Raw genomic sequence first — 15,168 nt, forward strand, 5'->3', positions numbered from 1 at the left:
ATTTATTTGAAAGGCAGAGTTGTAGAGGCAGACAGAGAGAGAGAGCAAGAGAGAGAGACAGGCAGGTGTTCCACCCGCTGGTTCACTCCCCAGTTGGCCGCAAAGGTCAGAGCTGCACGGATCCGAAGCCAGGAGCAAGCAGGAGCTTCCTCCTGGTCTCCCATTTGGGCCATCTTCTGCTGCTTTCCTAGGCCACAGCAGAGACTGGATCAGAAGTGGAGCAGCCGGGACTCGAACCGGCGCCCATATGGGATGCCGGCACTGCAGGCAGTGGCTTTACCCACTACGCCACAGCACTGACCTCTACCCATTTTAAACGAGACAGAAAGTAAGAGCCATGTAGAAGCCGACACAGGCAGACAGCTCCATCCTCATGGCGGGTAATTGTGGACCGACCCACCACAGGGAGGGAATGGGGTAGCTTGTCAGAGACACCCAGGGCTCCAGCAAGGCGGATCAGCTGTGCTGCCTTTTCTAGCTGCTCCAACCCTGCCTCTGGGTCTCAGCCACTCGGTCGTTCTCCTACCCTCGCTCTGCCTCTCTGGTCATCACTCTGTGGCCCACACAGAGGAAGAGAGGTGACTGCATCTGAGGGGTCAAGTCTTCAGCCCACAGACTAATACCTTCGTCATCTCAGCCGAGCACTCACCACGCCATGGCCATGACTTTTGAGCATGAGTGTGTTTCTTCCTGCTGGCTTCATGGAGAGAAGGTTGGTGCTCACTGAGTCTTAGCAACCTCAGTGTAGGGGTTGTCTTCTTAGGTGGGGAACTCCGACCTTCTCATTACACCGCAGCTTCTCGTTGGCGTGTCAGGATTGCCAGCCCCAGACCGCTTGAGCTTTGGGGCCATTCTAAGTAGAGTAAGGGTTGCTTGAATGTAGGCACCATGACGCTGTGCTGGTTGATCTGGTAACTGAGTGACTACTGGGGGGTAACATACACACAGCAGATACGCTGGCCCAGGGGCTGATTCTCGTCCTGGGTGGGATGAAATTGAATCCCACGACTCAGAAAGGTGTGCAGACTTAAACTTCTGTAAGTTGTTCATCCCTGTTCTTGTTCCACTGTGGTTGATCACAGGGAGCTGAAGCCTCAGACAGGGGCAGTGTGGGACATTGTGGGTGGGGAGGGGTCTTCTCCACGTTGGAGGTGGGTGGCTCCTTTGGATTTCTCAGGCCCAGAGCTGGAGGGAGTTTGCTTCAGGACGAATCATGTCTGGAGTTGCACCCGTATCTGATTTAGGTGAGACTCTGGGCTTACAAGTTGGTGTTGATGCGAGTTAGGGCTTGAGGATGATTGGGATGGGATGGATGTGTTTTACATGTGATAAGGCTGGAGTTTTGGGGTTTCCAGGGCACAATGCTGAGGTTCGAACAAGTCCTCCCCTGCACACAGGTGGAAGAATAATGGCCATGGCGGCAGTACGGAGAGGGAGGGCTGGAGTGGCGCTCAGCCCAGTGGTCAAGACACCCACAACCCGTACCATGTGTGGAGTGCCCGGGGTCGACTCCAGGCCCCTGCTCCTGACTCTGGCTTCCTGCCCATGCAACTGGGATTCTAACACCATCCTGGGAGACCTGCATAGTCTTCCCTACTCTTGGACCCACCCTAGTCCAGTCCCAGCCATTGTGGGCATGTGGGGAGTGAGCCAGCAAGTGGGAGTGCTCTCTCTCTCTCACACACTCTCTCTCATGCTTGTTTTCACTCTCTCTCTAAAAAAAAATGTAGTGGGGCCCGCAAGAGGTGGTCAGGCTCCAGAGCTCTGCCATCATGGAGGGATTACTGTTGTTATGACAGGGGAGCATCCATTACCCCGGGAGTGGGCTGGGCTCCGGGGAGTTGGGCCCGTTGTCCTCCATCTCATGTGTCGCCCCGCCCCACCAGGCCACCACTGGAAGCCCTCACTGCGCACCGGCACCCACAGGTGGGCTTCCACCTCCGGGACTGACAGCCAGATGCACAGGTGCTGCCTGTGAATGGCTCAGTCCCTGCTTTCTCCTCTAACAGCCAGACATGGACGGACACAGCCTCTGCACCCCTGGAGCTCAGCGCCCGACTGCAGGAACAGACACTGAGTCAGAGACAGAGAGCGAGAGGGACACAGGGAAACCCCAGCTGCTCCCAGAACAGAGAAGAGGCAGGGGACCTGCCCAGCTGTAGTCGTGGTGATCAGAGACCCTGGGGACCCGACCGGGCACCCTGCCAGCTCTGTCTCCTGCCCCCGCCCCTTCTGTTCCTGCCATTATTGCCGCTGTGGCTGTCACACAAGGGATGCTGGGAGCCTAGACACAGGAGGGATTGCCCTGAGCTTCTGGAGCCCCTAAAGAGTCTGGGGCCTGGAGGTGCCCAACACACCAGCACCCACACAACCCGCACATGGGAACCCCCTTCCCACGTAGGAAACACACGGGCACACGCAGAGGCGCTGGCATGTGGGACGGACACCGGCAGGCCTGGAAAACCCATGGGCCAAACAGAGTGGAGACAGACAAGTGCTCACTGCCTCAGTGGAAATAAACAGGCACTCACGTGCACGCTACACCCTCTACATCTCCCCCACATTTCCCTGCCAACATCCAAGAAGGGGAGGGGGCAGAGTGACGGGCAGTGAGCTGTCACTGGGCTTCCTGGGCAGGAAGTGTGTGTCCTCTGGCTCCCAAGTTCACACTGTGGTAATGAGGAGAGGAGAGGCGGGGACTGGGTGAGGTTGCATAACTGGGTGGGATCCAGGCTCAGGATAAAAGGCCCAGCGCGAGGAGGCTGCAGCAGGTGGACAGCCGACGGCCGGGACCATGGAGTTCAGCCTGCTCCTCCTCCTGGCTTTCCTCGCAGGCCTCCTGCTGCTTCTGTTCAGGGGCCACCCCAAGGCCCACGGCCGCCTCCCCCCAGGACCCTCCCCTCTGCCCGTCCTGGGGAACCTTCTGCAGATGGACAGGAAGGGCCTGCTCCGCTCCTTCCTGCGGGTGAGACACGGATGGACGGGTCGGTCCTGGGTGAGCCCTCCCTGCTTGGGCGCCTGGTGCTCACATGGCAGAGAGAGCTGGGCCTGCTTCCAGGCTCCTGGAGGGAGTGCGGGCGCTGGTGAGCAAGGGGCGCAGAGCCAGAGTGTGGTGGTGGTGAAGGTGAGATTGTCACGGGTGACCCTGCTCAACTGGAGCTGCAGGTGGACAGCACGGGGCATATGGGTGTGAGCCACGGGTGCTGAGTTTCACTCTCCCTGCCATTATTGTCACCTCCTTGGGTGCCCGCCTGTGCCTGGAAGAGAACGAGAAAGGGCGGTGATAGTAAATCATCAAATAGATTGTTGCGTCTGCCATCAAGAGAGAGCAAAGACCAGCCAAGCCAATGCCAGGAGCAAGGGGAGGGGGGAGGGAGAGCTGGAGGAGCTGGCGGGCGCGCTGGTCAGTGAAGCCTGTGATGGGTGCTGTGCTGCAGCGGGCTAGGCTTAGCCTGGGCCTCGGCACCCACACGCACTGCTTCTCTGCTCCCATCCAGCTTCCTGCTAATGCATCCAGGAGGCAGCAGATGACGGCACCGGTGCTGGGCCTGCACCCACATGAGAGACCCAGAGGGGGTCTGGGCTCCTGACTTCAGCCGGGCCAGACCTGGTGTGGGGGCATTTGGGGAATGACCTAGCAGATGTAGGATCTCTCTCTCCGTGGTTCCGGCAGTTGTGGCCTTTTGGGGAGTGAACCAACGGAAGGACACACAGAGTTAGAGCTCCTCCTGGCTCTGGTTCGCTCCCCAAACGACCACTGGGCCGGGTAGAACCCAGGAGCCTGGAACTCCAGCCGAGCCTCCCACGTAGGGGGCAGGGCCCAGGGACATGGGCTGTCCTCTGCCGCTGTCCAGGTGCTGGCTCAGAAGCCAAGGAGCCAGGCCAGGACTAGGCCCTCCAGCCAGAGACCCAGGGCCTAGCGATGACCCAGCTGCTGCCCCACAGCCGCCCTGACTTCACGATCCGTTTCCCTGCTTGCGGCTGCCTTTGCTCGTGGATGACCTGTTTCTCCCACTCCTGCGTCCACTCCTCCCCCTCCGCTCGGAGAACCCAGGCTTAGGCACCTTTGAGCCGTGTTTCATGGTGGCAAAGATTTCGCTTTTCTCGCAGGAAGGCCTTAAGGCAGAACATAGGAGGGCACCTGAAGGCGGTGGGCGGATGGTCCCCCAGTGCACATCTGGTGTGGGTGGAGGGGCAGCTTCCGCAACTCAGCCTCGGGGTTGCTGGGGGGGGGGCATGGGCAATTCTAGGGAGGACTCAGGAGAGGACAGGGGCTGCTGGGGGGAGGCGAGGCCTTCTTGGCCACGAAATGGTGGGGCTGGTCCCGATGGGCACAGACACACTCGTGTGGTTGCCAAAGGCCATTCTGCCAAGAGCCCAGCTGGACCTGGAAACTTGGGCAAAGGCCACCCTTGTTAAGCAGTGGCAAAGGATCTGGTGGAATCCTGTTCCGGGACTTTTGTGAGTGACGGAATGTAGGAGCCAAGAACTGGGCCCATCATCTGAGTAGCAAAGGTCTCGAGGTTCTGCTTGGCTCCTTTAAAAAAAAAAAAAAAGAAAGAAAAGAAATAAATAAGAGGGAAGGGAGTGAATGGAATTGTGCTCTGTAATGAAGAGGGGGGCAGAGCAGGAAGTTTGGGGAAGCTCTGGGTCCTGCTGAGGGCCGGGAACGGAGAGAGCGGCCGAGAGGCTGTTGCTGAGAGAAGAATGTGGATGGAGGGAAGCCAGCTGCTCTCCACAGGACGGCTGGGCCGGGACTGAAGGCAGCTGGTGGGTCGCTGAGACCGTGAGGCCTCGTGGGCAAGGTGTCCAGACAGCTCCCTGCGGGACCTCCTCGCTGGCCTCCGTGGGGCTCTGCCCTGTGAATTCTGGCCCCGCAGTCTCTCACTGCCCCAGCCACGGCCCAGGTAGGCCCAGGTCAGCTCAGCCCAGAGGTGCAAGCCCCAGACCTAGGGCACCAAGCGGTGCTGGTTCAGCAGGCACACAGAGCACACCAGCTGCTGGAGCCAGGGTGGCTTCTGCTTGGATCTCACGGGAAGACCCAGACGGCCTGGGGACCCGGCACGGAGGCTCGCGAGGGTGTAGCCACCATAGAAAGGGCCCCTCTAGGGCAATGCCTCCGGGGACCATGGGAGTGAGGGGGCTACTGAGACCCCGGGACTGGGAGACCACGGGCGTGAGACGCCAGCCCGCAGGAGCTCAGCGGTTCACAGCCAGGAGAGCCAGAGCGGAGCAGAGCAGGTGTGTGGGGCTCGAGGTCCCACCGCCTGCTCCTGTGTGCCCAGGGAGGGGCCCTGGAGTCAGGGAGGTGCTCTCTAGTTTCAGGCCTGCTGTTCTCCCCGGGGGGGTCTGGACTCACTGGGGCCATTGCCTCTCCCTGTTGGAGTGGGAGCAGCCACCTCTGCCTGCCCTAGGGGGGCCTGTGAAGTAGTGCACAGGTCACGAGGGCCCCTCCCCCACAGATGGACCCTTGCCTTTACTGCTGTGGGTTTGGTGGGCTCCTCTCCCACCTGTGTGTGTGCTCACGCCCTTCATCCCACGGCTGCGGGCTGACTCAGCAGGAGGGCCCTCTCCAGATGTGGGGCCGCGGACTCTGGACTCCGAGAGCTGTAAGAAATCAATCTTGTTCCCGAGCTATCAGCCAGGCTCAGGGACTCGGCTGCAGCAGTGCGACATGGGCCATGACAGGTGGAGATGCAGAAGACGCCTGGCCCAGGTGCACAGCTGGTGAGAGGGCGGCCAGGACCCAGAAACAAGAGGCCTCTTTGTCCCAAAGTCCCCTAGACTTAAGCACCTCAACTTGGGGATGGATTTATTGAAGCCGGCGGGAACCAAAGGGCCAGTTGAGGGAGAAGTAGTCAGAGACGGGTCCACACCACGGCGGCCCTGCGGAGCCTGGGAGGGCTTGATGCGGGCTGGGAGCTTCTAGTTGAAGGGGATCACTCAGGTGCGGTCGAGCAGCGAGGCGCTGTAGGGGGTACAGGAAGGGAGGCAGGAAGGGAGTGAGGGCCCTTTCCGGAGACCAGAGCAGGACATGGCACACAGAAGACCCCACATCCCAGCGAGTTGTCGTTGAGTCAGTGAATGAATGGATGAGCAGATCCAGGTGATTGCTGGGGTGAGCACCGGAACGCCGGCTGTTCGGAATTCAAGCCTTCTGTACTGCTCAGGGCACCAACCAGTGGGGCAGGGCCTTGGGCTGCGGGGTCGGGGCAAGGGGAACGGGGAGCGGGGGGCTGGGGGAGATGGCTCTGACCACTCTGTAGCCGACTGTCAGAGGTTCAGCAACTGACTGCCGCCGGCCCTGGGCGGGGTGTGCTTGGCAGCTCCGAGAGAAATACGGGGACGTGTTCACGGTGTACCTGGGATCCAGACCCGTGGTCGTGCTGTGTGGGACGGATGCCATCCGCGAGGCCCTCGTGGACCAAGCTGAGGCCTTTTCTGGCAGGGGGAAGATCGCCGTGGTGGATCCGATCTTCCAGGGATACGGTGAGAGCGGGCGCTGGGAGGGGTGCTCAGGGAAGGTGGGCCTGGGTTGGGGCGAGGGCTGGGGAGGCACAGAGTCTCCTTCCACCCCCCAGGAGTGATCTTTGCCAACGGGGAGCGCTGGCGGGCCCTTCGGAGATTCTCCCTGGCCACCATGCGGGACTTCGGCATGGGGAAGCGGAGCGTGGAGGAGCGCATTCAGGAGGAGGCCCGGTGTCTGGTGGAGGAGCTGCGGAAATCCAAGGGTGAGGCCGCGAGCCAAGGAGACGGGGCAGCGCCCGGCAACCGGAAACCCGAGAGGGGCAGACAGGGACCAGGAGGGGTGCGAGCTGTGGTGTCCCAGGACAACTGGGCGTCGCGCGTTGCTGCTTAACTCGCAACCTCGGAAAACCAGCTCCTGGCGACACCGGGACTCACATTAAAGGCAGCAGAGGGGGGCAGGGAAAGCGCCGGGTGTTCTGCAAACAGCCAGCCCTGTCCCCTCCCCGGTGAAGCTTGCTGAGCCGAGAGCCAAGGACCAGGTCGGGTGCTGTGCGCTCGGCTGCCAGAGGGGGCGCTAGAGGAACTCTCGTCGGGATTTCTGGAGTCTCTATAACGGGCTTGGAGGTGACAGTGTTAGCGCCTCCATCTCCTGGATGTGGTCTTTGCCCTCTTTCTTACCCGAGTTTCTGTAGAGTTTCTGAGAGGCTGGGAAGGATGGAGAGAGAGAGAAGCGAGAGCGAGAGAGAGCGAGAGAAAGAGAGGGGCGCAGAGCCAATGCCTGCAATGGGCAGGATGAGGCAGAGTGGAAGCCAGGAACTGGGGTCTCAGCTGGGCAGGGCCCATCACTGCTGCCTTCCGGGGTCTGCACTGGCAGGAGCTGCAGTCAGGAGCTGGGCTGGGCATGGACCCCAGGTGCCCCTGTGGGGGATGGAGGAGGCCCAGCACCAGCCCCCCACGCCCTCCTCCCTACCCCCCACACCACCTCCAGCCATGGCCGGGGTGGGTGTGTCAGGCGGGTGCATAGGCATCAACTCACATCTGCAGAGCAGAGCCCTAGGGGTGGGCAGAAGAGACCAAGGGGGAGCCACAGACAGGGGGAGTGGTCAGTGTTTGATTGGATGCCTGCAGCCCTGGGACTGGTGCTCCAGCCTGGGTCCTGGGAGACCCACTCACTGCACATGCGCTGTGCAGCTGGGCTCTCCTCAGCCTCTCAGTTTGCCCACTTGGGAACCGGGGAGATCACAGGCTGTGCCTTCCTCCGCTGCTGTGGGGAGAATGAGACAGAGCAGCAGGGGAAGGGCTTAAGAGAGGACCCGACATGAATGTGCACGGGAGGCTGCCAGCTACGGCCGTTCCAGCCGATCATGACTGAGTGCTGGGGCGGTCACACAGCCGCACGTTCCCCAAGCCCATGACTCTGTGTCTCTCCTTCTGCTGCTGCCTCCTCCTAGGAGCCCTCCTGGACAACACCTTGCTGTTCCACTCAATCACCTCCAACATCATCTGCTCCATTGTCTTTGGAAAACGCTTTGACTACAAGGACCCCGTGTTCCTGCGGCTGCTGGACCTGTTCTTCCAGTCCTTCTCCCTCATCAGCTCCTTCTCCAGCCAGGTCTGCCTGAGGTGGGAGTGGGGTAGGGTGGAGCAGGCAAGAATGAAAGGAGGAGGAGGAGGAGGAGGAAGAGGAGCAGGAGGAAACACAGCCAGGGCAGACAAGCTGGAGAGCAGCAAACGTAGGAGGAAGACACAGAATGAGAGAAGAGAGTTAGACAGAGAGAGCAGAGGAGAGGGGCGGGGAGGGGCAGCTACCACAGAGGGACACAGGAGAGAGGAAGGAGCAGAGGAGAGCAGTGACTGCCAGAGACAAAAAGCGGGTGAAGGGGGGGAGGTCCCCGAGGAGGCGCAGGTGCCCAGGAGCCCCATCCTCGCAGCCCTGCCCCAGGTGACCCCCCCGCACTCTCTTCTCCCCTGCAGGTGTTCGAGCTCTTCTCGGGCTTCCTAAAGCACTTTCCTGGCACGCACAGGCAGATCTACAGGAACCTGCAGGAGATCAACACTTTCATCACCCAGAGCGTAGAGAAGCACCGCGCAACCCTGGACCCCAGCAACCCCAGGGATTTCATCGACGTCTACCTGCTCCGCATGGAAAAAGTGGGGCCCGGGAGGGGGGAGGGGCATGGGTGAGGGGAAGAGAGAAGAAGGGAAGGAGGAGGATGGGAAAGGGAGGGGAAAATGGAGAGGGAGACAGAGAGTGAGAAAGAGAGACATAGACAGAGACTGAGGCAAGTGACAAAAACAAAGCAGCAGTAGCAGAAACCCACAGAGCCAGGGTGATGAGGGAAATAGCAAGAAAGGTGGAGAAGCAGAGGGGCGGGAAGAGAGGCTGGCATTGGGGCCCTGGGCTGAGCTGCTGCACACCATGCTGGCGTCCCACACCAGCAACAGATCAAGTCCCGGCTGGGCTTCTCATCCAGCTCCCTGCTGATGCGCCTGGGAAGGCAGAATGAGATGGCCCAAGTGCTTGGGGATGGAGCTCCAGGCTCCTGGCTTCAGCCTGGCCCAGCCCCAGCTGTTGCAGCCATTAGGGGAATGAACCAGCAGATGGAAGATCTCTCTCTGTAACTCTGCCTTTCAAATAACTAAATCTTATTAAAAGAGAGAGAAGCGCAGGAGTGGACAAGTGGAGGACAGGGAATAGCAGTGGATGAGACAGAGTGAGAGACCCAGAAACGGATGGAGAGAGACAGGCGGGTTGGACTCCAGCCTTACTGACCGTCCCCCCCACCCCCGCACCGCCCCGCCGGGGGATGCAGGACAAGTCCGACCCAAGCAGCGAGTTCCACCACCAGAACCTCATCCTCACCGTGCTCTCGCTCTTCTTCGCCGGCACCGAGACCACCAGCACCACCCTCCGCTACGGCTTCCTGCTCATGCTCAAGTACCCACACGTCACAGGTGGGCAGTGGACGGGCTCCTGTCTGGGGGAGACGGCCGGCTCGGGGATGGCCCCCGCCAGCCAGTCCTGCGGGTGGGTGAGGGAAGAGCCTGCGGATCCGAGCTGGACCCACTGGGCCCTCACCCTCAGTCCCCCTGCACACTCCCGGGTCCGCTCCTCGAGTCATCCAGGGACACAGGTGTGTGTTCAGGGAGGCGCGCCATGACCCTCTGGGCGGTGACAGCGGGACGGCCTTGACTCAGCAGCGCCCTCGTGTGCTCACCCTTGTCTGCAGCGGGCTTCCTCCCCTGCCCCTTCCCCAGCTGCCTCTCAGGCCTCACCACCCACGCAGCCTTCATGTTCCAGGACAATAATCCCCCCGTTGTGTCACCCCTGAGTCCTCACCATCACGCCCCCACCCATTCCTTCCTTTACATCCTCAGTCCTCACAAATGTGTTCACTCTTCATTCTTCCATATTCCAGCCATCATCCATTCACGTCACTGGTTCACTGGGCTCATTGCCTTATGTTCCAATGGGCTGTTCATGAATGGCTCCATCCAGTTAATTGACAAGTGAATACATCCATACACTCTCTGGCTCGTCATTCATCATCAGTCTATTTATGACTTTTCTGTCCATTGATTGGTTGATTTACATATTCCCATTATTTATCTAGTGTTCATGGATTAATCTATTGATCTATTCCTTTGTTACACCCCTGAAAGTCTGGCATGATCCCTCATTACGTACTAGTTCATTTTCACCTCACCTTAGAGAGGAGTTCTGACAGGAGTTCTTTTTTTTTATTTTTTAATTTTTTTTTTATTTTTATTTTTTGAACTTCTTTTTTTTTTTTTTTTTTTTTTTTTTTTGACAGGCAGAGTGGACAGTGAGAGAGAGAGAGACAGAGAGAAAGGTCTTCCTTTGCCGTTGGTTCACCCTCCAATGGCCGCCGCGGCCAGCGCGCTGCGGCCGGCGCACCGCGCTGATCCGATGGCAGGAGCCAGGATCCAGGTGCTTTTCCTGGTCTCCCATGGGGTGCAGGGCCCAAGCACCTGGGCCATCCTCCACTGCACTCCCTGGCCATAGCAGAGAGCTGGCCTGGAAGAGGGGCAACCGGGACAGAATCCGGCGCCCCGACCGGGACTAGAACCCGGTGTGCCGGCGCCGCTAGGCGGAGGATTAGCCTAGTGAGCCGCGGCGCCGGCCCTTTTTTTTTATTTTTTGACAGGCAGAGTGGACAGTGAGAGAGAGAGACAGAGAGGAAGGTCTTCCTTTGCCGTTGGTTCACCCTCCAATGGCTGCCACGGGTGGCGCGCTGCGGCCGGCGCACCACGCTGATCTGATGGCAGGAGCCAGGTGCTTCTGCTGGTCTCCCATGGGGTGCAGGGCCCAAGCACTTGGGCCATCCTCCACTGCACTCCCTGGCCACAGCAGAGAGCTGGCCTGCAAGAGGGGCAACCGGGACAGAATCCGGTGCCCCAACCGGGACTAGAACCCGGTGTGCCGGCGCCGCAGGCAGAGGATTAGCCTAGTGAACCGCGGCGCAGGCCCTGACAGGAGTTCTAAATCTGACATTCCTGAGGAAGGAACTGTGGGGTGTGTGTATGTGTGTGTGCATATCTCTGTTGTGTGTGAACTTGCGTGTGCATTTGTATGTGTCACCTTGCATGTATGTGTGCACGTGTGTGTATCTCTGTGCACCTGTACACTTCTGTGTGCATGTCTATGTGTGCACCTGTGCGTGTGAGCATGAGTATGCATTAGTCTGTGCATCAGTGTGCATATGTGTCTGTGCACCTATGCGTGTGAACTGGTGTGTGCACCTGTGCATGTGGGAGAGAACCCACATCACTCATCAGATTTCCAGGCTGAGAATTCTTGTTCCTCCCTCCTCCCTTTGCCCCAGGCTGGGACTCTGAGGGGCACCAGTGGCCTCAGCTTTGACGCAGGTGTCTCCTGGCCCACGGCGCCCTGGAAAGCAGGGTCTCTGCTGAGATGCCTCCTGCTTGGGGTTCCCTGGCCCCGCTTTTCCTTGCAGAGAGAGTCCAGAAGGAGATTGAGCAGGTGATCGGCTCCCACCGCCCTCCGGCCCTCGATGACCGAGCCAAAATGCCCTACACGGACGCGGTCATCCACGAGATCCAGCGGCTCGGGGACCTCATCCCCTTCGGGGTGCCCCACACGGTCACAAAAGACACACAGTTCCGAGGCTATGTCATCCCCAAGGTGAGGCCAGTGGGCACCTGCCACTCCCTGCGGGCATTCTTGGTCTTCCTAACTCCCAAACGCAGCCTCTCGTTGGTTCCCGTTGTGGTTTTATTTGGGGGGGGGGTGCAGGTGCAGGCCGGCCCCCTCTCTAACTTTCGGACCTCCCTCAGAACACGGAAGTGTTCCCCGTCCTGAGCTCGGCTCTCCATGACCCGCGCTACTTTAAAACACCGAACACCTTCAACCCCGGCCACTTTCTGGATGCCAACGGGGCACTGAAGAGGAATGAAGGCTTTATGCCCTTCTCCCTGGGTAAGCCTGCCTGTGGCCATGCCCTAGGACCCTAGACCCCAGACCCCAGAGTCCAGGGCCCAGCCCAGCCCCTTCTGGTTATGTTCCCTGTGGGATCCCAGCTGCCTGCAGGAGACCAGCCCACTTGTCCTCCCTTTTCTTTTAAAATTATTATCCTTAAAGATGTATTTTTTTGAGTACTTGAGAGGGAGAGACAGAGAGACAGACAGAGATGCAGAGAGAGAGAGAGAGAGAGAGAGCGAGAGCGAGATCTTCCACCCTCTGGTTCACTCCCCAAATGGCCAAGGCTGTGCCAGACCAATGCATGGAGCTTCTTCCAGACCTCCTACACGGGTGCAGGGGTCCAGGCACTTGGGCCGCCCTCCACTGCTTTCCCAGGCCCATCAGCAGGGAGCTGCATCAGAAGTGGAGCAGCCGGGACTGGAACCAGCACCCATATGGGATGCCGGTGTTGAGACAGTGGCTTTACCTGCCACACCACAGCACTGGCCCCTAAAATTATTTAAATTGTAGCTCTTTTGGATACCTTGTGGTAATCCGATACATGTAGTCAAATCAGGTTGGTTAGCATCATCAGCTCCTTAAACATGTGTTAATAACCATTCTGTCGTCACAACAACCCCTCTAGGGAGATGGAGAGGTGAGATTAGGTCCCAAGGCAAACTCTGGGCAAGGAGGACCTGGGGTGAGGACTTTAACCTCACCACACTGAGTGAGATGACTTTCTTCAAAGAGAAAGTCTGCAGAGCCCCACTTGGAGCTCACTGCCCTACTGGGACCCAAAGAACAGCTCACAGCAGGCGCCTTAGACACAGCCTGGCAGTGCGTGGGTGACGTCCAGCAGATGGCCAGTTCTGGTCAGTAGGGTCAGGAAGGTGTGAGAGGTGGGGTGGAGGTCAGTTCCTCCCTTCACAGTCCTATCCCAGGTCCAGAGAGAGGCGGGGTGGGGGCGGAGAGGAGTATGGACAGGGGTGGAGAGGATGGACAGAGAGGGACAGAGACGAGGAAAGACAGATATGGCCGATGGCGGAGAGTGAGTGGTGAACAGGACACAGAGGCGGGGAGAGAGAAGGCTAAGGAGGAAGAGGGAGAGGTAGAAAAAAGGGAGTGATAGGAGTAGAGAGGGAGAAACCAAATGAACAAGAAATAGTGTGTCTTCTGACAGAGATGAAAATAGAGAGAGAGAGTGAGAAAGGGAGAGAGAGAGAATCAGATCCACATCCAAACAGACAGAAAGGTAAAGATAGATGGGTGTAGACAAAGAGGCAGACTCCCACAGGCATGCAGACAGACTGAACCCCAAAGGCGTTAGTCAGAGACGCCAAACAGTGCCCCAACGGGCAGCTGCTGGCCAAGGAGGGGGGCGTCTAGTGGGGGATGACACACTCTGTCTGGCCTGCAAAATCTGGACTACAGAACCTGTTCTGGAAGGAGAAGCAGGCCAGAGACTGCCCTAAGCACTGGTGGCTCCTGTCTGCTGCTTTCTGGCTGGGCAGAAAGGACACGGACCCTTGTCCGGTCACCTCCCCCGACCCAGGCACAATCTTCCAACTGCTTGAGAGGGTGGAGGGGATGCCGGGAGACCCACACCCACTTGCCCTTTGAGACCCAAAAGTGAGGGATGAAGCTCTGTGTCTGGGCTCAAGGTCCCAGGCACTCGCCCAGCCTGGGGTCTACAACCTCCTGGGTGTCCCCCACCCCCAGGACACCTCTTCACTTCGGCAAGCCTGTTCACAATTTCACACAATCTGGGGGCTGAATTTTTTTGAGTTCCTGAAGGCCGTGGATCTTAGGCTGAGATCTGAAGACAAGGAAGGCACGTGGTGCCAGAATTACCTGCCCCGCCTCCCCATGCTCCCGGGGACAAACACAAATAGACACACCTGCAGGATTCCTCACAGGAGCTGGGTACTTTGCCAAGAGTTCTTACCCGTGGTAACTTCCTTTGAGCTCACAGTAGCCCTGTGAGAGAGGTACCATTCTCCACCATGAGAAATCCTGACTAGGGAATACACACACACACACACACACACACACACATCCAGCCGGAAGTGGCTCCTTCACCCTGTAGGCTGCTGAACTGTTTGGGAATCTGACAGAAACTCCAGACTTGGAGTGAATGCGGCACATGCGTCCGAAGGCTGGCCCCGGTTTCAGGGGGTTTGGGAGCCCTCCCTGAGTAGCAGGTTAAAGGTGGAGCCCATGCAGGCCTGTTGCTATGGACACAGGTGAGTGATGTGGGCTGCTCTGTGTCCACAGGGAAGCGCATTTGTCTGGGCGAAGGCATCGCGCGGACCGAGCTGTTCCTCTTCTTCACCACCATCCTGCAGAACTTCTCCATCGCCAGCCCCGTGCCTCCCGAGGACATCGACCTCACTCCCCGGGAGAGTGGCGTGGGCAACGTGCCCCCGAGCTACCAGATCCGCTTCCTGGCCCGCTGAAGGGGCCACAGGGACCCCTGGTCATTAGGTGTCCCCGCCTCTGTAGAGAATGGCCCCAGACTCCTCCCGCATCTTCCTGCCTCTCAGACCTGGGGCCAGCCAGGACCCTCCCCTTGGCCTCCTCGGCGTGGGGAGTCCTCTTTGTGGTCCCACCTCCTTCCACCAGGCTGCGGCTTTTCCAAAGACTCAGGGAACTGTTCTCTTCCTCTCCTCCCTGCGTGTGGCACCGGCCCCAGCTGCTAGGTCAAGGATTATACCCAGTTTGCAGTTGAGGGACAGAGGCCAGGCAAGGTGCCAGCAGTCTGAGATCACTGTGCCCCTGAGTGGAGGAGAGAGAGCCACGATGTCGCCACAGCCCACTCTTTGCAGTCACGTAGTTAGGTTAAGATGCAGCCCACACAGCACGCAGGAAGCCGTCCATTTAATGGGATGGTTTTGTGCCTTTTCGCTCCTCCACAAGGTCCTCACAACCACAGGATCTGTGCCATTGCCCCAGGGGAAACCCCAAACCCACCACGCTGTTGATGTCCCAAATAAACGGGGTCACACCTCTGAGGTCGGCTGTGCCTGGTTCTTTGCACCTCACGCGGTGTCTCGAGGCCCAGGGACGCCCCCCCCCCCCCGACTCTTGGTGGCCTCACCCGACGTCTTTCATTTGTGGAAGGCCCTGGGCTCCCTGAGATGGTCCCTGAGACTCAAGCAGACATACATAGCCTGCTGTCCTCGGGCCAGGGGTGAGCCCTGCCGTTTTGCGTGTGACCTGTTTACCATCAGGTCCCTGGGAAGGCCTTCTGGTGA

The 15,168-nt window shown here is 59.1% G+C and overlaps 1 protein-coding gene across 1 annotated transcript; it reads left to right on the plus strand.

The window, feature by feature from the left end:
- Positions 1-2,737: 2,737 nt before the first annotated feature.
- CYP2B4 (cytochrome P450, family 2, subfamily b, polypeptide 4) lies at positions 2,738-14,929 on the plus strand. The gene is given in 9 exon segments (NM_001170859.2): positions 2,738-2,965; positions 6,327-6,489; positions 6,582-6,731; positions 7,920-8,080; positions 8,443-8,619; positions 9,282-9,423; positions 11,448-11,635; positions 11,788-11,929; positions 14,189-14,929. Coding segments are annotated over 9 exon segments (1,476 nt in total). The 5' UTR covers positions 2,738-2,794; the 3' UTR covers positions 14,371-14,929.
- Positions 14,930-15,168: the final 239 nt, after the last annotated feature.

This window comes from Oryctolagus cuniculus, chromosome 18 (assembly GCF_964237555.1).
Source record: "Oryctolagus cuniculus chromosome 18, mOryCun1.1, whole genome shotgun sequence".
Lineage (NCBI taxonomy): Eukaryota > Metazoa > Chordata > Mammalia > Lagomorpha > Leporidae > Oryctolagus > Oryctolagus cuniculus.